Consider the following 20,740-nt stretch of genomic DNA (forward strand, 5'->3'; position numbering starts at 1 on the left):
AAGCCGAGCGTGACTGTTACGCCCCGGGAGACGGCTTTCCGAGAAATTTTGGCAGCATCTCCCCTGTAACAATGGACTTTCCCTGAATACATACACATATATAAGGCCCACACGGCCAATCCATAACAGGCTATGGATTTATATAAGAAAAATAACAATAAATGTGACCCACACGGTCACTCAACACATCCTATTATATTTTCACAACCACGCATGTATATATATAATCCGTCAGAATCCGATAAACAACTCGGAATGGAAATCAGAAATATATCGACAGCGGAAAATCAAATACTGAAGGGAAAACACATCCAAAAGTCTAACATGCCAAATACACGTAAACTGTAAATGAAGAAACCGAAGCATGGTTCGGGACTAGCAGTGCAGCTCTCCAGACGGCATCAACCTGAAACAGATGCAGGTAAACGGGGTGAGTTCCAAAAGAAACTCAGCGGGTAGCTAGCAGATATGTGTGTATAAAATTGCTATCAACAGTAATAACATGCTGTACAGTCTACTGGAAGGTAAATAAGGTAGAAAACTAAACAACAGTAGATCTGTACATACTAGAGTCTGATAATCAATGATAAGGAAAAAGGGAATCCCCAAACCAACACATAGGTATCCTGTGCATGCATGTCATCCAAGTGCATCAAACAAGTGCAGCAATCACAAACAAATGCAATAGTGCAGTATGCACATGATGCAATGCATGTCCTGGTCACCCCTGACGCCAGTCAGACCGATCACCCCTCTAGCGGCGAGGTCGCGTGGGAATCTAACCCGTCAGATCACTCATCCACAGTGGTGGAGTCGCGTGGGTAGGGCTATGACCTCTGTGCACTCTGTCGTCACTGCTCCTGCGTGGCCGAGTGGACAGGATGTCCTCTAGGTGTACACCTATCCTGGTACCCAAATCATAAGTGGGCGAGCAAGCTCTCATCTCCTGGTCACAATGACAGAGGAGGGATCCCTGTATGCTACCACGCTACGAAACCACTATCCTAGGTGGCCTAGCGGAAGCTCCTGTCAGGGCAAGTATGCACCAATCTAAAGGTTTCCACTAACCCATGAGTGGATTGTGTGTGTAAATCATACACAAGCGACGGACTCACACCTGTGCTGCTATAATAGGAGCGACTCGACTAAAATAGGAACAGGATGCCAATAATCGCTAGGCATGCAATTACACACACCCTTTGATTGGTAGCCCGCATGTAACTGACGCCGGACTCAACAACAATGGAATCCCGCACGTCAATTATGCAATATATGCAAGCATGATGTATGACACTAGTCCATGCAGCATATATCCAAATGCATATCCATCAGTATGATCCATGCACCACCTATCCATCTACAAGTCCATGTCATATGCTCCCATAATCAGAATGATATAAGGTATCATGTCTAGTATAAACACCGATACAGAGCAAGATAAATCCAACTAAAGCATATGGACAAGTATCAGGTGGTATCAAAACTCCATAGGTATCAGATATCTAAACATGGCAAAGGTATCAGATATCTAAACATGGCAAAGGTATCAGATGATATCCGGAGAAAGAAATAACTGATAACCAGAATATAAGCATGTGTAACTGATAACAAAGTCAGATCCAAGCAGCATGTATAGTCCAAATGAGCAGAAACATAATTACTGGAATCTAGCAATTTACACATATCTGTAAAGACCTATCTATAAAAGATGAGTCAAGGTACCCGCCTGCCAAGATAGGATGCGTGTAATCGCAAGGAAATGCAGATATCCACAACCGATCAACAATCCAATCAAAGTCCTGCAATTATTATCACGGTCCATAAATACCAGAATATATATCCAATCAATTCAAATCCTAATTGAACTAGGGTTACACTGTTCAATCTCAATTCCTATCGGAATAATCTCCTCATCTTATCTGATCTAAAGTCCCACCAAATTTAATAGATAAATCCAGAATCCATACTTCTATCAATTCTATATCTAATCACTAAACCTAATAAAACAAAACAAAACAATCACCTTACTTCTGTTCCAAATAAATCCCTAGATCCGATTGCTTCCAATCCCTCAGCTCTCTTGCTTCAATCAAAGTCCAGGAGGTAAGTCCCTGTTCCAATCCAATCTGGAAATCTGAGACAACATGAATCCAGACTCAAACCATGCTCCAAACCAAAACAGATCAGAACCATTCTAGCTTAAGAACCTTTACCTCAAATTCGAAGCCCTAGAAACCCAACAGCAACTCCTCTATCCGAACAGATCAGCCCTCCTCAACGAGCTTCTCCTTCCTTTACTCGGTTCACCACCGCCGCAAGCCAATGCCCCGCCGATTCAAGCTCCAATCCACAATCCAAGCCCGGATTCAAGATCTGAAGGCAAGAAAACTAGATCTAAACCCAACCCAAGCACAAATCGGAAGAACCCACTAGAATCGGCACTTACCGGCGATTATTCCCTTCCGGATTGTTGCCGCCGATCCGCACCACACCACCGGCGACGAACCAAGCTCACTCGGCGAGATCAGCCCCGATCGAAGCTAGCTCCGGTCGCCGACCTCCTCCATCCTCGACTCCGGCTCCGGACGGCGCTCGCTCGCAACGTCGGCGTCTGGCGACTCGCGATAGGAAGGAGAAGGAGTGGCTGATCGCGAGATCGCGATTTAAGAAAACACTGTAGGTTTCTTATCGGTCGGGTTTAGCTTAACGGGTAGGATCCAAACCCATTAGTCCTTTAAACCCCAAATCAAGCTTGAGTCCAACCCAACTAACCCTGGTCTGAACCAAAGCCTGACTCAGCTGAACCACAATCGAACCAAACCCAAACTGAACCGGTACTGTAGCAAACCAACTCAAATTTGGTTCGCTTGGTTCAGGGGTCAAACGATCTCCGATTTGGTCCAAACAAGTTTCGTTTGGTTCGTCTTCGCGAGACCAATTTTTTCGTATCCATGAAAAAATTTTTCGGTATCTTACATCCTCCCCCACTAATAAAAATTTGGTCCCCAAATTTTCGTTATTTCGAACAGCCTATACTAACAACAACTAAGTAGTATATATATGCTGAACATGAAACGAAACGGAACCAACTCCCATACCTCAGGTAAACAAGTGGGGATATCTAGCTCGCATCGTATCCTCAAGCTCCCAGGTAGCCTCCTCGTCGGTGTGATGCTGCCATCCGACTTTGACAAGTCGGACCGTCTTGTTTCGCAACCGACGCTCCTGGTGATCCAATATCCGTACCGGAACCTCCTCGTATGTCGCATCTGGCTGAATAACTACCGATACATCAGACAAAATGTGTGCCGGATCCGGTACATACCTACGCACAGTGGATACATAACTATATCATGAATTCCAGTCAATGATGGTAGTAGAGCTAGACGGTAAGATACATACCTACGCAACATGGATACATGGAATACATCATGAACTCCGGCCAATGATGGTGGTAGTGCCAAACGGTAAGCCACTGCTCCAACTCTCTCCAGAATCTGGAAAGGTCCAATATAACGCGGAGCTAGCTTACCTCGGAGGCCAAATCTCTTCACCCCTTTCGTGGGTGAAACTCTCAGGAAAACATGGTCACCAGTAGAGAACTCCAAGGGTCGTCGTCGCCGGTCAGCATAACTCTTCTGGCGATCCTGTGCCTCTGACATCCTACGTCTGATAATACGGACCAACTCTGCCTCGTGCTGAGCTCTCTGGGGTCCGAGCAGCTGGGTCTCACCAACCTCCTCCCAAAGTGTCGGTGTCCGACAAGGCCTACCATACAACGCCTCAAACGGTGCCATCTGAATAGCCGAATGATAGCTGTTGTTGTAAGCGAACTCCACTAATGGTAAGTGATCCTCCCAACCGCCCCCAAAATCCATAACACATGATCTCAGCAAATCCTCCAAAGTCTGTATGGTCCGCTCAGACTGTCCATCTGTCTGTGGACTGGAACGCTGTACTAAATCGGAGCTGCGTGCCCATGGCCTGCTGCAGACTCTGCCAGAACCGGGACGTAAACCGGGGATCTCTATCTGATATGATACTCAACGGAATACCATGCAGTCTGATAATCTCACGGCTATATAGCTCTGCCAGTCGATCCAGAGAATCAGTCTTCCGGATCGCTAAGAAATGTGCGGATTTGGTTAATCGATCAACGATCACCCAAATCACGTCATGGCCTCGTCGTGTCCTCGGCAACCCCACCACAAAATCCATCGTGATATGATCCCATTTCCACTCGGGAATGGGTATCCTCTGTAATAGTCCAGCCGGTCTCTGATGTTCAGCCTTCACTTGCTGACACACAAGACATCTCGCTACAAAATCCGCGATGTCTTTCTTCATGCCATTCCATATGTTCTCTCAATACTTTCTTTTTATTTAAGTTAAAACATACCTCTTTGTTGCAGTTGGTTGATATCAATTTGATAATGAATTTATAAAAACATTAGTGTAGTTAATGTCGTCGACAAGGTACGTATTTCATGCTTGTTCATGTCTAAAAATAGCTTTTGATTCAGAATTTTCAACTGAAAGTTCCAAGTTTTTTATTTTCAATCTTATAGATTTGCCCTTTAAGGTAGATAAATACTGTGAGTGGAATCTCCACCCAAATAATATATATGAAATTCAGTTTGAATTTGATTAGTCATTCAATTCTTTTCATATAAAATTTCTACATCACGTCTTCTATTAAAAACCACAAAGACATCCTCGTGAATAATTTAATCCTAGATGAAAAAGATCGAGTAATGACAAAGTTTGTCACATATATTTGCAAATGTTTACTAACATGCTGATGCACTTTTTATTGTTTAAAAGTAAAATTGAGCATACTAACTGACATTAGATATACTGTTAAATCAACGCACGAGAAGTATTTCGTTAATTTCACACAATTCTATATATCTATTGATGTATAATACACTTTCAGGGCATACGTACCTACACCTGGAGTTATTCCATACCATAGTTTATTAAATTTCGTTTTGGACATAGAGGAAAAATCATTACACGATTTCATTCTAAACATAACCAATTTAAGGGACAAGTAAATGCGAAAGATAAAGAAACTGAGAAGGATGTAAAAGAGATTTAATTACTTGCCATTTAATTATAGGCAAGCAAAATACGAAAGATGGGTGCTTGAAATATCTCTTCAAGCACATATTTCCTAGCCATGTAAACAACCATTACTACCCCGACACCAAAACAGCCACCTTTAAAATGATATATACTAACTCATAAATCCATTCTGCCATAGTTGAGAGCATCAAGAATCCTACCATGAACTGCCATCGCTATGGACACTACAAGAAGCCTAAAATTCCTCAAATTTTTGGTTACTTGAGGTGCTTATTGGAAAGGAAAACTCATTGGCGAACATTGTAGGATAAGTTGTTCAGTAATTTTGGAAAGAAGCATGGTTTGGCTCAGAACAGAATTTTCAAGAAGAGTGCAGCAGATTATTTGAAGAATCAAACAAAACAAGTTACAATTACAAGTTTGCAACGAATAAATTCCTAAAACACATCTTAGGCAAACACAAAACTAGAAAACACTAAGCAAATATGAAATCCAGTCATTCTGAATGAATATTGAGCTCAAGGCCTCTAAACAAAACAATTAGGAGCTTGAAACCATTGCATTCTAAAAAATCCTAATTCAACGTGACCTTCACTAATACAATCACGAACTAAATATGAGTCAGTTAGAAAAAGGTGTCGACTTTTTAAGAAATATCAACGCTGACCAAGAGGCCAAGTCCAGAACATCAAGGACATATACAATCTTATACTATCCTCCAACCAAGAAGCAAATAGAAGCAGTCATATAGTAGCAGAATCGCCAATTCATTATCCACCGTCAAGTCACAAAAGAAATCGCATCTCAAAACAAGGTTTCACCATGAATATTAGTCTATAGAACATTAGCAAAATATAAAGAACTGATGCTAATTTTTTTTTCTTTAAAAAAACGCTCACTCACCTTGCGCCTTCTGGTAGACGTAGGTGAGCCCGCACTTGCCGCAGTAGTGGCGGTCGAAATGGTTGGCCATGAAGGTGCCTGCGCCGCACTCAGCATTGGGTCACTCCTTCCGGAGCCTGGTGACCTTGCACGTGGTGTCATCAACCTTGTAGAACTGGAGCACGGCGAGCTTGACCTTCTTCTTCTTGTGCTTAATCTTCTTCGGTTTGGTGTACGTCTTCTTCTTGCGCTTCTTGGCGCCGCCGCGAAGGCGGAGGACGAGGTGGAGAGTTGACTCCTTCAGATATTGTAATCGGCGAGGGTTCGGCCGTCATCGAGCTGCTTTCCGGGCGAAGATAAGGCGTTGCTGGTCAGGCGGAATGCCTTCCTTGTCCTGGATCTTCGCCTTGACGTTGTCGATGGTGTCCGAAGACTCCACCTCGAGGGTGATCGTCTTCCTCGTCATCGTCTTCACGAAGATCTGCATCTTAACGGCGGAGGTTGGTTCCGGCGCCACCGCCGTTAGCCTCGGAGCAAATTGGATCGGCGATAAAGGATTAGGGTTTCGATTGAGGGGAAGGAAAAGCTTTATATATGGTTAGGATTGTATATGAATAAAATTTTCGTTACAGAGCTTAATGCATATTTATATTTATTCAAAATATGCACAAGGGGATAAGTTAATAACGCATTGAATATGTTTAATTCGTTAATATTTATAAATAGAGATGTGGAACTGAATAATGTTATGAATACTATCCCATTATAAAACATAAGTTTGAACTTGTAAATAAATAAAATAAACTTTTAAAAAGAATCAATAAATTTATAATAATAATAAATATAAAAATATAAAAGTGTTAGACAAACTTAATCAAAACTAAGTTTAAATAACTAAGTATACTAAGCAAAACTCAAATTCAATATAAAAAAATAAGGGCAAAAATCAAAGGAACGTTTCCTTACTATGATGAAAAGGATATCCTTTTTTTTTTAATTAAAATGACATCCTACCCCCACCAACTCTCTTATAAAATGTGAATATTATAAATTTGAATTGTAACCGTTATAATTTTATATAGCTACAATATAAATATTAAATAAATAAGTTTGAGTTATAACAATTACAGTTTCATAGCTGTTATAATATAAATATTAGATGAATATGTTAAGTACGCATTGTATTAGTTATAAATCGTAATAACACTACAAGAAAAACTGGATTTCCCGGCGGTTTTAAAATCGTTTAGCGGCGGTTTGGAACCGCCGCAATATCGTTTCCCGGCGGTTTGGTAAACCGCCGCTGATACCGGTGTCGTTAAACCATTTAGCGGCGGTTTTAGAGAACCGCTGGAATAACCGCCACTAAAGTAGATTTCCCGGCGGTTGTTTTTGCGGCGGTTCGAAATATTTCCCGGCGGTTTGTTTAGTGGCGGTTAGAAATGATTTTTCGGCGGTTGTTGTTGCGGCGGTTCGAGATAATTTCCCGGCGGTTCTTTTAACGGCGGTTAGAAATGATTTACCGGCGGTTTATTTTTTGCGGCGGTTCAAATTTATTTCCCGGCGGTTTTATTTACCAGCAGTTTGAAATATATTCCCGGCGGTTTGCTAAAACTGCCGCAAAATGGTTTCCCGGCGGTTTGCTAAAACTGCCGCAAAATGGTTTCCCGGCGGTTTGCTAAAAGTGCCGCAAAATAATTTCCCGGCAGTTTTAGCTTTTAGTGTGCAATTACATAATTTCCAACCTATGATAGTTTTTACAATAAAAAAATTAAACCAAAAATTATAAAAAGTATTAATTTCTTGCAAAACTAGTGAACAAATATTCATTACACATGGATATCAAATTTGTCAAATATCAAATCACATACAATTATCATTTATCAACAGGTATAATACATTGTTATCATTTATCAAGTTGCAGCCAACAGAATTACAGTACTGTTGGAGATCGCAACGAAATGTGGTTCAAGGACTCTTGTATCTTGGTGACACACTTCTCTACTGGTTCCATTGCTTGCGATATGATTGATGCTACATCCTTCACCACCTGCACGGAAGCTATAGCAGCGAACGGATTCTCTTCAAGAGGAAACAATGCCAAATCATATAAAAGACCTCCATTGTCAACTTTAGGTAGACAGCAATTCACTGCTTTAGGCAACTGCTGCGATGGTCATCTGCAAAAAGGAAATTTGAACTTTTGTTTGAAGTGGATGAGCAGAGAACAGCGAAACACAGTGCGTATTGAGGATCTTCATCTCATCAAGAAAATGGAGGGAAAAAAAAAATAATTTGCAACTTCAGAACTCACTTCGATACAGATAAGAAAGTCCTGGATACCATTTTGAACTTTGCCTTGCTTTGGCAGAATGTCAAAGTCACATATCAAAGCTATTCCGACCCCTTGCCACCAAGTCGCAAACACAATGGCTTTAAAGCTTATGAACTTTGATAATGGCTTAATAGCTTGCAATCGATGATGTGTGACATTGTAGAACTTGATGAGGCAGTAAAGAGCCCACATTTGACTAAAATTGATCACAATTGCAATGTATGGGTACCTGCAAGCATATCAAGTAGCAGGTGAGATGATGCATCTTCCTGTTGTGAGAACAAGTAAAAAATTTGATACGTTGCCATGTATCAAATTTCAGATTTGGTAATATTCCAGTGATGATCCAATGAATACAGAACATTTCGAATGACTAAAGTATTAGAACAACAGAAAAAAGCCAGATACATTCATATCCTGTGTAATGTTTGCCTCACGTTTGGGGTCAACAGCTCATATATATGAAAAAGCAACATCAGACCAGAAAATTATGGGTAGAGAACTTTCAGATGTATCATTATGACGTTCAACTAGCAGACATTTTAGCATTCATCATGGTACAGTAAATTAAAACTCCACCAGATTATCTTTAGGCGAAACCCATAAGGGAAGATACAATATCAAAATCTTACCGTTTACTTCTAAAATCTAAACTCTAATCAAGATCAAAATTTTAACCTGTTGCGGCATAAAAATTGATAGATAGCTCATGTAAGTATCGAGCAAACAAGATCACTGAACTCTTCTTTGCTTTCGCCTAAAGATAATCTGGTGGAGTTTTCGAGCTCACTGGTTGCTCTTTGTCTCCCGCCAGGCTGAGCAGCATCATTTCCTGAAACACCCTGCAGTCCAACTGTTATTTTTTAGTTATTTTAGCATTCTTATAATATTTTTTTTTCAAAAAAAAAAATCATCTCTTATACAAAAAGTAAAACTATCTTCTCCCTGTTGTTCCTCATGATCTCATTTCTGCAAAAAGTGCATTTAATCCCACTAAATTATCATGGGCCTGACAAGTGCTGGAAGGTTTCTAGGAACTGTGGTGTCAGCTTGCCTTTAATTTGGATCACAATTGTAAGTGTTCATCAGGCACTGCATCTCTGAGTGTCGTTTATATTTATCTGAATGATGCTACTGCACACAAACTTAAGAACAAACAATCAAAAATTAAAATATGAAAACATCTTGATGGACAATATTTTGTATCTAAATTATACTGAAATGAACCTGAGTGGGTCTGATACATGGAACCTGATGAACACTCAATTCATAACTCCTTTAAAATATCATACCTATAGCTTCAAGTTTTCTTATCCGTCATCAATCATCAAACATTGTTTCAATAGATCTTAAACTCCACAGGACTCAAGACCTTCCTTGTTCTCCTGAAATTTCAAAGGAATGTCACACTTCATAGGGAGTAAAGATTAAAGACAAGTAGTTTAAGCTTTTAATTAAAATCTCTTATCAAATGAATTTTACTTACCTAGCTTAATTCATGATGAAATTGCAACATTTTACTTACCTATGCTCTGGATGTGCCATGTGGTTCTGCACCTTTTATTCTCTTCTTTATAGATTCACTGAATTTTACTTACCTAGCTTAATTCATGATGAAATTGCAACATTTTGCTTCATCACGATCTCATATTACTTCAGAAGCATGTTTCTATTAGGCACTCTTATCAAATGTCAACAGTGAATATATAGATAACAGCATTATATCAATAACAGTGATTGCTTTGGTTCAAAATAATGTATAAAAATCAAAAGAAGCAACATGTCAAATAGATCCACCGCAAACTACAACATGGACAAACAAGACAAGCTAGAAAGGGTTAAGTAGGATCTACCTCCACAGTTGATGAGAGCTACAATGGGTGCAAACAAATAAGGAGTCAAATCTAATCACCACAAACCACAACCATGAAGGGTGGGCAACAAAATAGAGCCAATGAGGAGGGGGGAAAAGGCCATTTTCATATGGATGTGTATCTCAGAACCCATCACTAGAATAGCCCCAAAAAGATCTGGCAATATAGAGGGAAAGATATTAGGGATAGGAAAAGAGTGAGAAAAAGGATAGAAATGCAGCGGTCGAGTTCTAGGTAGCGTATGCAGACAAGCATGACTTGTAGTGTCCTTCCACATGACTGATCCCAAGCATCAACGATGCCATCGTGCCCAGCCAAGCCAAGTTTCAGGTAAACACACTCTTTACACTTTGCCATCTTATGGTGAAATGGAAAAGAGCAGGACCAGGTGAGTAGGAATGAGAGGCTAGGGCTCCGTTCGGAAGAGCCTTATTGCTAAAACAAAAGGGAGAACGCATACCTCTCGTGCGCGAGAAAGAGACGATCTTGGGCTAGGGCTCCGTTCGGAGTGCGCGAGGAAGACGACGGTGTCGGTGTCCGGCGGCCGTCGGAATGAGAGGCCGGTGTCGGTGTCTGGCGACTGTCGAAGAGGGCGATCGGGAGAACGGCGTGAGGGAGTGCGGAAGAAATCGCGAAGGGCTAGGGCTCGTAGAAATAAGGTTTAGCGGAAGAAATAAGGTTTAGCGGTGATTAAATCATAAATTAAATTTTAAACCATTGTGAATAATTAAAACCACGTAGAAATTACGATTAAAATTTAAACCGCCGCAAATCATATTTAAACCGCCGCTAAAAATTACAAATAGCGGCGGTTAAACAAAACCGCCACAAAAATTAAAAAAATAGCGGTTGTTAAAACCGCTAAATAACCGCCGCTAAAAATTTGTTTTTGCGGCGGTTAATTAAAACCGCCGGGAAAAAAGGAAATAGCGGCGGTTTTACGAACCGCCGCTAAATAACTGCCGCTAAATCGTGATTTTTTAGTAGTGCAAGTGGTACACTTATTAATCACTCTTAGTGATAAAAGTGGTTTCCATTAGCAAACAAAAACATGGATATATTAATTCCATAGTTTGGCCCTTCCAAAGGATTATTTTAATTTAAAGGAACTTAGTTAGCATAACTGCTCAAAATTAGAGCATTTATGCGTGTTTGTGGTTGACACTACCCACAACATCAGTGCATGTAGATGGCCTAACAGCAATGGATTTCTATCTCTTGATTTAATGTTTTTTTTCCTAAACTGAGGAAAATATAATTAACTTGTCGTCATTCAAATAGCAAATATTTTCATTTAATTAATGGGCTCACAATTAAGAGTATTAGGCAAAGTTGATTAAGCTTCTTCTCCGTTAATACGCAGTACGCAAATTTGTTATTCCAAAAGCTGTAATTGTTAGCAGCATGAGATTTTCATAATTTTTGGAAGTTTAGGTTAAGAATGCATGAAGCATGCATCAAGCTATAATTAATATAATAGAGGCAGAATAATTAATTAGAACATCAAGATCACAAAATGTCGTCTCTTACACTTCGAACACCATTGTATTAATACGACATGTTTTTCATCTTCTTTAATAGAATATTAATTTAACCCATTGTATCTAGCCATCCTCAAATATAAAAACTCTCTTGAAAATATTTGTTTATGATCCACTTATAACTTTTAAATGCATCCTATAGCATCTACTAGACTTTAGAATGCTCTCATTATGGTCTGTTAATGAAACATATGGCAATGACAAAATAGTCAAAATTTCCACTTTATATTTCAAAGCTATCTAAAATTATTTTAAGTGCTATAGGGTTTTAGAAAATAGTAAGTTAAAATAGAAAGTTTAGAATTCGACTGCGATACTCGAGTGATTAGCACTAATTAATTAATGATAATGAATAATCGATTGATATTATAAGATGGATGAAGTCATTGAGCCGACAAATTAGAACAATGATCAAAACTACAGTGGATTAATCAACTAATGGAAAAAAAGAAATCGATTGATAGATGGAACTTAGTTTGATAACAACCTTATAAAAAAGGGTTTTAAGAAAAATTAAAAATATCGGTCCTTAGGATTTGGGAACAAAGTACCTTTTTATTTTTAATCCATCAAAAGGTAACTCAAAACATCAAAAATAAAATATTTATAAAGTAGTGTACTTTTATTGTATTTATTTTTTATATATTTGTATTCTTATTATATTGCTTGCAAGAACAAAAATTAATATAAAAGGTTTCTTCGTCAAGATCTTTGAGAATGAGAAGAGACTGGTTGTGGTAGAATGCTAAGATTAGATATCGGATATAATAGTCTTGAGAAGCTGTGAATCAAATAAATTTTGATTTTGTATTTGTGATATCAGTTCCACTTTAAGTTTTCCACCTGAAAAATCCTATTCACCCTTCTCTAACTTGCATCGGTCCCAACAATTATAACATCGATACATATAATTTTATTCATTTGTGTGGTGTCTCCAAATTAAAACTACATTTTAAAACTATGCTTACGCAATGTTAGTTATGGATTCACTTAATTCTTCTTTCATTCTATACATTTCTTCCAATATTTTAATAGGTGCATGTTGCACATGCATTCTATTATTTCAAATACTACTTGAATGACCAAATCTCTCGTTTCGATCGACTCCTTTTGCTATGAAAGTATTTAATTTTGTCGATTGCATCATCTTATATAGTTTTTGATATGATATGCAAATATATATTTGACGAACACAAAATGACAAAAGTAAAATAATAATAAAAACATGGAAGTGACATGAAGAAAGTATGATGATGACGTATGTAATTCAGATTAAAAAAAATAGACACGAAGAAAGTAGGTTCATGTAATTCAGATTTTTGTTAACAGTTTGGATCTCACAACGTAGGGACTGTGATCTGGTGACCAAGAACAAATGATTCATTTTTTTTTAAAAAAAATCTAAATATATATAGTTTAAAATTATTTTACTCGAGAACATTAATTGATGGTCCCGAGTCTACTTCTTTCTTTGTTTTGCTTTTGGTAAGCCACGTACACCACTGCCATAGAAAAATGCTTAACAGAAAGTGACACAGGCAACAGCAGAAAGGATCCAAAAGAATACACCTCAACATGTCACTGCTCTGCTGTGCATGTTTCTGACCAAAAAGAAAGTGTTTTCTCCCCTTTAATACAGTAAAAAAAGGCAGCCAAGCTTTGTTCTTTACATTGTTGAGAATCATAAGACATGTAGGAAAAGGAGCCGAGCATAAAAAGCAGAGCTTTTCGATACTCTTTTAACTGTAACCCACAGTTTTTTTTTTTTTTGACCTTTCTAATAATTTATCTGATCTTAGTTTTCTGTGGGAAAGACCTTGTTATCTACCAAAATTCTCGCTGGAATCCAAAGCCCCAGATTGCTAGCTGGGGCATGAGTCTGTTACTGATAAAGAGACAGTTACCATGTTAAACAAATGAAAACATGCTGCATGCATCCACTCCCAAAGCAAGAGATAAAACTATCATCCATCCTACTTTTGAGTTCAACAGTAAGTTACCTTATTCGTTTGCTTCCTCCAACAAGAAAGAGAGAGAGAGAAAGAGAGAGAGAGAGAGAGGGGGAGGGAGCTTTACTCCTACTTTTGTCTTCAGCATGGAAAGCTAAGCCCTTCAGTACACATTTCTAATAGAGATCATAGCAAAGCTAGCTCCATTTACAGTAGTTTTTTTTTTTTTTTTTTACACGAGAGATCATATCATGCCAACCACCCATGTGCTTGCTCAATCCTGTGGCTCATTCCCATCCTTCTGAGTAATACCAAGGGAGGCTTGGTGCTTCTTCTTCGGAGAACAAGCTACCACAGGGCTCTTGATCTTCTCCATACAAGGATTTTACTTCAGAGTAGTTCATCATCTCATCTTGAGCCTTGATCTCGAACACGGAGGAGCACTGAGAATTGAGCCCCATGAAACTGTGCTGCTCCAGCACCACCACAGAATAAGGACTAGTTTCATCATTGAACACCGCACTTGAATCACTGTCAGAAGCTCCATCTCTATAGACAAAAACTGATTTTTTATCGTCATCAGCGCCTTTCTTCTTCGACTCAGTTTCAGATCTTGCTAGCCCGGCCTTCAGCTCCTTTACCTGAACCATCGGTGATCAGACAAAGCCAATTATATGCAGAGTTGGTTACCTGAAGCAACCAAAATTTGCAACTTACATTTCCTTCGAGAGCCTCCTTTTCACGGCGGAGCGCATCGTAGTCGAGCTTGAGAGCATCATGCCGTGCTTTCAGCACGGTGTAGTCTCTTTCGAGCTGCTTAGTTTTCCATCTGGCACGGCGGTTCTGGAACCAAATCGCCACTTGACGTGGCTGCAGGCCTACTTCTTGTGCCAGTCTCACCTTCCTCTCCGGGTCTAATTTGTTCTCCACTTCAAAATTTTTCTCTAGAGCTTTTACTTGATCTACACTAAGCCTGCGCTTCTTCTCTCCTAGTGATGACTGTCCATAGGAGCACAGCTCCTCCTCTTCTACCTCCTCCATACCATTTACAAGAAGGGACTGAAATCTTTCCTCCTGCTTCTCCTTTTCTTCTTCTTCTGTTAAACAACATGAAATAGAAGAATTTAAATTACAAGAATGGAGAAGGTAGCATGAAAGAAAAGAATATCTTGGCCTGTGTACCAGAACAACTAGCATCTTTTCCTTCATGTCCTGAAAAAGAGCCTGAGCTGCTGAGCCTCTTCATTTGTCTTACTGCTTTTTTCAGCTGGTGGCTATGTGGATGGTATAAGAATAATTCAAATTGGTATGAAGAGGAGGTCGATGAGAAAAACAAGCAGCTGAAAGAGTCGTCACTTAGTTTCCATGGTGCCTCTTATTTCTTCTCCTTATTTCTACCTCTGACTTGTGCCTCTGAACTCCTCACAAGAAGCAAAACTCTCCATGTGAGCCTTCTTTATATACATCTTCAATTTTCCTCAAAGCATACAGATATCAAATGAGAGGAAAGAGAACAGGGTAGAGCTGCAGGAATCTAGCAGTCTATATATAAAACAAGCAAAGTTCTAGAGGAGGTAGGATTAAGAGGTGACCTTAGTTATTGGTGGGGGGAACAGATGAAATGAAACCTAAATGAAATGCAACCTAAATCCGAAAAAACAAAAGTTTTGTTAAAGATCAGCAAATACTAGTTTATACAAAGCAATATTTTGTGGAGGAGATGATGGTGGTTGGTGTGGGGAAGAGTGATTTTATTTTAAGTATATATATATATATATTTTGCTGGTAGGCCCTAAGCAAGCTTTACTTTTATAGCTGAATGGATTTACTTTCTTGGGTAAACATCGGATTGCATGCTCAGATGCTTTGGCCGTTGATGAAGCTCAAAAGGCAAAACCAATGGGACATTATGTCTACAGTATCTTTCAACAGCTAGTTTATGAAGATAATTGTCTTAATCTGCATTACATATACAAACTGTGGGGTTTCATTGTTCTCCATGAATGGAAATGTTTTTTTTCCAGGCAATCACTTGCAACCAAGTATTGTACTTGCAACATTTTGACAACAGGGATGTCTGCACCCATTTTTCATTTTTTTTCTGGTTTCATGAGGATGCACAAGACCTATTGTTTGCTATGATAAAAGCATATGGATGAATGTAATGTTTTAGGTGATCTGTCTTATCCATGTATTCACTGCCTAATTTAAGCAAAGGGTGACTGATCTCTATTCAACTTCAAGAAAATGACATAAGTCATGCATAAACAATAAATTTCCAATCCAAGATATGATATCAGAAACCAATACACAAGTTAGTTCAACTTCATTGAGTTTTTGTCCCATACTCCCATTTCTGCCACAGCTACGTTTCTTCTTATATTCAAAACTTGTGTCAAGCAGTGTTATAGATAGCACTGCTTTTAGATAACATGAGCAGCGCGAAGGTAGACCTTTTTCTTATACTTTGTCAGAATCAACAACCTATTTCAAGCATCAAACAGCTATTGATGTTAAAAACAAGAAATAACTAGTAATTTCCACAATGAACAATTAGGATTTTCAGGAAACTGACAAGCCTAATGTTCATTTTCTCACTAGCTTCAGTTTTCCAGTTTGTTTTGTCTTATTTATTGACTTTAGAGTCACATGGTTTAGTACTCAGAACCATCAGTGGAGATTATTCTTTTTCTTTATCTCACCTTAAATATAGTAATTGTCCACTCTAAACATAGCAATTTCCTCAAGCGACACCATTTAGTTCATTTAATAAACAATAACCAACCACCATTATTTATGTTCAGAAAAAATTGAACTGATCAATAATTTTGTACCTATGGTTATAGTCTCTCGAGGATATATACGAAATTTAAAAAAAAATTGAAAATCTGCAGAGTAGCTTGAAGGTCCAAGTTAATGGTTCTTTTTTTGCCTAAAATTGATCTCAACTTACCTTCTTATAACGCATACCTGAAGGGTAGAGTTGTTGCAGATCTAAACCCTGTGTAATTACTCAAGTAAGTTTAAGATTTCCATCTGTATCTCAAATAAATCCAACTGTGTTGGACTATCCATCCATCTGTTTAGACAGATCATTCTGGAATTCCCAAATCCTTTTTATTTCTTATCTGAACCAGCTCTACAGAAACATTCAAGTTATATATTCAATAGATTGATCATGGAAATCAATGAAACCCCTTTGAAAGCTTCTCTTCTACCTAACATTCTAATAAAGTATTAGTGTAAAGAATAGCATCTTTCTTGTAGATTAATGTGCATGTGTCGCTCATTTGAACTTATTAAATACAATAAATATAAATCAATTCAGGCAGCAGTTTCTGATGATTAAAAGCATCTTGCGTCCTCCTGTTCACATATAGTCACCCTCAGTTTTTAGACTGCCAGTGCAGTAGTTGAATAAATGCCAGACAAGCTACTACCAACCAATCTCACTAGTCATGTAGGACACAGACTGCCACATATTTGTAATTGCTGAGTTCCTGTGTTAAATGGTAATTTTTTTATTGTTGTTGGTATTTCAGCATCCAATATTGCGGCTGATGTGCTGTGAAGTAAAGCTTTCTCAATTGATTCCTTTTCTTTCACTTTCATTTTTTTTTCAGCTGAAGTTCTGATCCACATCTCAAGTTTTCTTTTTTTTTTAATGCCTATGATTCCTTGTAAGTTCCTACAAGAAAGGTCATTTTGAGACCATATCCCCATAATCATATCATAATCTGAATTCTCAGAGTCGGTTGGTGCCTAGAAGATATAGGGATGGAAGAAACAAGCTATTTTATCTACTCCAAAATGATCAAGTCTGCCTAATCAGGCTCATTATTGGTTAAACACATCCAATATATTCAGACATAGCATGGAAAAATTTTCAGAAACAGACAAAATGCATAACCAAATCCAATTATATTGGCTATTGTAACAAGTAAATGAGTCTCTAATTTATCCTAGCTTTCCCTTTCAAATAAAAACCTTAGCCTAGCTTTTATGTTAGGTCACAACGTGTAGCATATAATTTGATACATATAATTATCCCAAGATATCAAATAGTCTGAAATTTTCTACTTGGTGTAGGCATCAATTTGACAAGGAAACACTTGATGAAACACAGATAAAAGATTTAAGTTCAAGGGCATTCACCCTCCTAGAAGCAGGAGACAACATATACTTTCTTGAAGGAGAAGTCTTGTCTTAACATGCCTTAGTGTCACTTATGTCGTAGTCATAACGAATATCTTCTACCTTCTTTCTTCATCCTTTCCAACTTGGCAAGGCCATCCAAGTTCAGACAAATGTTGAACGGGGTCTCTTTCTTGTTTGCAAAGTGAGAACAATCAAGTGTGCGTAGATTTGGAACTATGTGGAATGCATCAACCATCTCTTTTGAGTGGTTCTCTATTCCACGTACCTCTCGGCATTGGGTGCCACCTGTTGGGGCCTGAGAATCCTGCAAAGTAGGAGGGTAAAAGCAGTGGTGGAGAGAGGTGAGGCATGCCTATAAGCTGTGGAGAATAATTGTTGTCTAGAGTCTAGTATGAAACAATAAATATCCACATCACAATGAGTACCAAAAGAAATGGAGTTTATTCTAAAGGCATTACTAAACAGATATCAAGACTGAAACAATTTCGATTGTCTTAAGATTATAGCTAGTGTAACCTCGTAGTAGAAGTTTTCTCATAAGAGATCTGTCCCAAGAAGTGGTTCTGTACTACACTTTAGTCATGTCCTGTTCTGTAGTTCCCCAGTTTTTAATTTAATGGTGAGTCAAAATTCATCACGGCATCACACAGCATGACGGCAGCTGAAAGAGGCAAAGCTGAACCGTTTTGAGCAGAACATGGAGATGTCAGAAATATAAGCGTCAAAGGACTAAGAATCTAGTTGGTAATTTCCAAAGACTAGGATACCTTGCAGTAAGTAGTAGATTAACAAGAGATTTTCCTAGATATTTAATTTTATCTCTAAATGAATAGCAAAAACTAAATAAAAAACAATCTGTCATAATAAATCTACAGAAAATCCATTATTTTGTCCACAGTAGCTACCAGTTGACGAGACAAAGACAACTCGACTGATAGCGAAGTCATAGTGACATGAAAAAATGCGCGCATGGTTAAGATGCCAGATGGGAGCAAATACTTAGAACCAGATGCACTTCAAGTTCATGTTTCTAATCTGTAAGGCAACTCCATCTTCTTAGCGAGCAAGGTAAAATAAAGTTTACATGATATAATACTGCGATCGTCGAGTTGTTTTTGTTCTAACTATTTGAAATCTTACCACTGAAAAAATAGAACATAAAAGAACGCAAAACACTTCATTAAAGTGCCAAAACAATGTTTTTTGCATAGATCTGGAACTCCATGAATGTGCCATTCTTAGATGGATTGTGATGGATCACTGAACTCGATGCTCAACTGCTGACGAATGGATAAACAGACTATTTCCTTACCAAACTACTGCTAGAAACAATATCGAGATTTTGCCTCTTATAGCTCCTAAAATATTCTTAAGATTATAATCCTTCAAACCTTGTTAACTTGCATCGAGGATTACCTGCTGTGGGATTGCACGAACAGTCATCTCTCCGTCCGATCTGCCATTCTCCGTCCCTTGTCGTCGCCTACACAGCAGATTCACAGAACTTAGTTTAGTCTTTTGATAAATCAATTGTTTTCCGCCTTTAATTCATTTCTTCCCTTATTCCTTTCTCGAAGCTTCAAAACGGCTAGATGGACTTCGTCACGCGTCTCAGACCTCTGCAACGTTCACATTCTGTGCAAGCCCTGCCGTCCGATTTCGATCGAAATCGGGACGGTCGATTCTGCCACCGTGGACGAAGAAAAGGACGGTTACGCGTCCGGCCAACTCCGCCATGCCCGACAAACGCGGAAACTCGAAATTAACGGGAATAGAAACGGAGGAAATGTTGACCAGATCTACAACCGTTGGTTCTTCATCAGATGGCCACAATTGTTCGAACCGTCTCGGTAACGGCTCCAACGCGTCGCCCTCAGCACTCTCCTTCCAAGAAATTTAAAGATAGGGAATAAATAATATTAAAGAGAGTTTCTCTCTCTTTAAATACCGCTCGCGCTGCTGCTTCGTCGCCGCAGTCCAAACCCTAACGCTCGTTCCCTATCTCGATCTCGATCAGTTGCTTTCTCGAGCGATCTCTCGAGTTCCTCCCTTCGATCGCTTTCTGGTGGAAATGGCATATCGCTTCGCGTTGATCGTGTTCGCCTTGGCATCGCTCGCCGTGGCCGCCTCTGCCCAGGCCCCGGCCCCGGCCGCCTCCCCCTCCAAGTCACCCTCTGCGGCTCCGGTGAAGCCCCCTGCCCCCTCGCCTCTCCTTCCGCCTCCCGCAGTCGCTCCAGTGAGGCCCCCTGCCGCGGCGCCCATTTCCGCGCCACCTGCACCTGCCCCCGCCGCCGAGTCGCCCTCTTTGTCCCCTCCCGCCCCGCCGACCTCCCCGGCCTCCCATATTCCTGCTCCGGCTCCTAGGTCGTCGATCGGCGGTGTGCCTGCTTCTTCTCCCACCGCCCCGCCTCCGGCTGGAAATGGCGCTGCTGTTCTGTCCTTCAGTTGGATCGGCGCCTTCGCCATTGCTGCCGTCGCCTTCGCGATCTAGGCGCTTGGTGATTACACTGGCATCGCCTCCGCGGATCCTGACTGCTCTCTTTCTATCGTTTTTTTTTGTCATTTCTCTTTTTGTTCGTTAGGTTGGCGTTTCATATTTACATTTGTTCTATGTTTTCTATTAACATGAGCTAGTGGATTCTTTTATCTATCTACTTGTTTTTTCTGCCATGAATGTTCGATTTGGAGCTGGGATTTCACCTATTTGATCACGGACTAAAAATAAAAACATTCAGATTGGAAAAGAACAGCTAACTTTTGTTGCAATTATTCGAGTGACCACGTGAAAAAGGGTATTGAACGAGAAATTGAGGGAGGAGTTGCTTCGCTGGGTCCGGTGTTCGTGTCTGAGGAAATTGGCTGCCGTGGTCCTGATCTCCTCTTTACATGATACAGCTTTGGGAAAAAAAAAAT

General features: G+C 39.5%; 3 protein-coding genes and 1 pseudogene across 3 annotated transcripts; 1 reads left to right on the forward strand and 3 right to left on the reverse strand.

The window, feature by feature from the left end:
* Positions 1-5,641: 5,641 nt before the first annotated feature.
* Positions 5,642-6,531, reverse strand: LOC141818811 (ubiquitin-ribosomal protein eS31 fusion protein-like; annotated as a pseudogene).
* Positions 6,532-7,773: 1,242 nt separating this feature from the next.
* LOC141818810 (protein LAZ1 homolog 2-like) lies at positions 7,774-9,159 on the reverse strand. The gene is made up of 3 exons (XM_074706242.1): positions 9,047-9,159; positions 8,285-8,534; positions 7,774-8,146 (listed from the first exon to the last, which is right to left on the reverse strand). Exons 2-3 carry the CDS (start codon positions 8,495-8,497, stop codon positions 7,904-7,906), a joined length of 456 nt encoding a protein of 151 aa, XP_074562343.1. The 5' UTR covers positions 8,498-8,534; positions 9,047-9,159; the 3' UTR covers positions 7,774-7,903.
* A 4,529-nt stretch (positions 9,160-13,688) lies between these two features.
* On the reverse strand, positions 13,689-15,197 carry LOC141818813 (homeobox-leucine zipper protein ATHB-16-like). Its single transcript, XM_074706245.1, has 3 exons — positions 14,852-15,197; positions 14,387-14,766; positions 13,689-14,310 (listed from the first exon to the last, which is right to left on the reverse strand). The coding sequence occupies exons 1-3, from the start codon at positions 14,913-14,915 to the stop codon at positions 13,957-13,959; spliced, it is 798 nt and encodes a 265-aa protein (XP_074562346.1). The 5' UTR covers positions 14,916-15,197; the 3' UTR covers positions 13,689-13,956.
* A 4,606-nt stretch (positions 15,198-19,803) lies between these two features.
* LOC141818814 (uncharacterized) lies at positions 19,804-20,477 on the forward strand. Its single transcript, XM_074706246.1, has one exon. The coding sequence runs from the start codon at positions 19,899-19,901 to the stop codon at positions 20,316-20,318; it is 420 nt and encodes a 139-aa protein (XP_074562347.1). The 5' UTR covers positions 19,804-19,898; the 3' UTR covers positions 20,319-20,477.
* The last annotated feature ends 263 nt before the right edge of the window (positions 20,478-20,740 follow it).

Source organism: Curcuma longa, unplaced genomic scaffold, assembly GCF_044706935.1.
Source record: "Curcuma longa cultivar G26 ecotype Majalengka, Jawa Barat unplaced genomic scaffold, ITB_CL_G26_1.1 contig_26075, whole genome shotgun sequence".
Lineage (NCBI taxonomy): Eukaryota > Viridiplantae > Streptophyta > Magnoliopsida > Zingiberales > Zingiberaceae > Curcuma > Curcuma longa.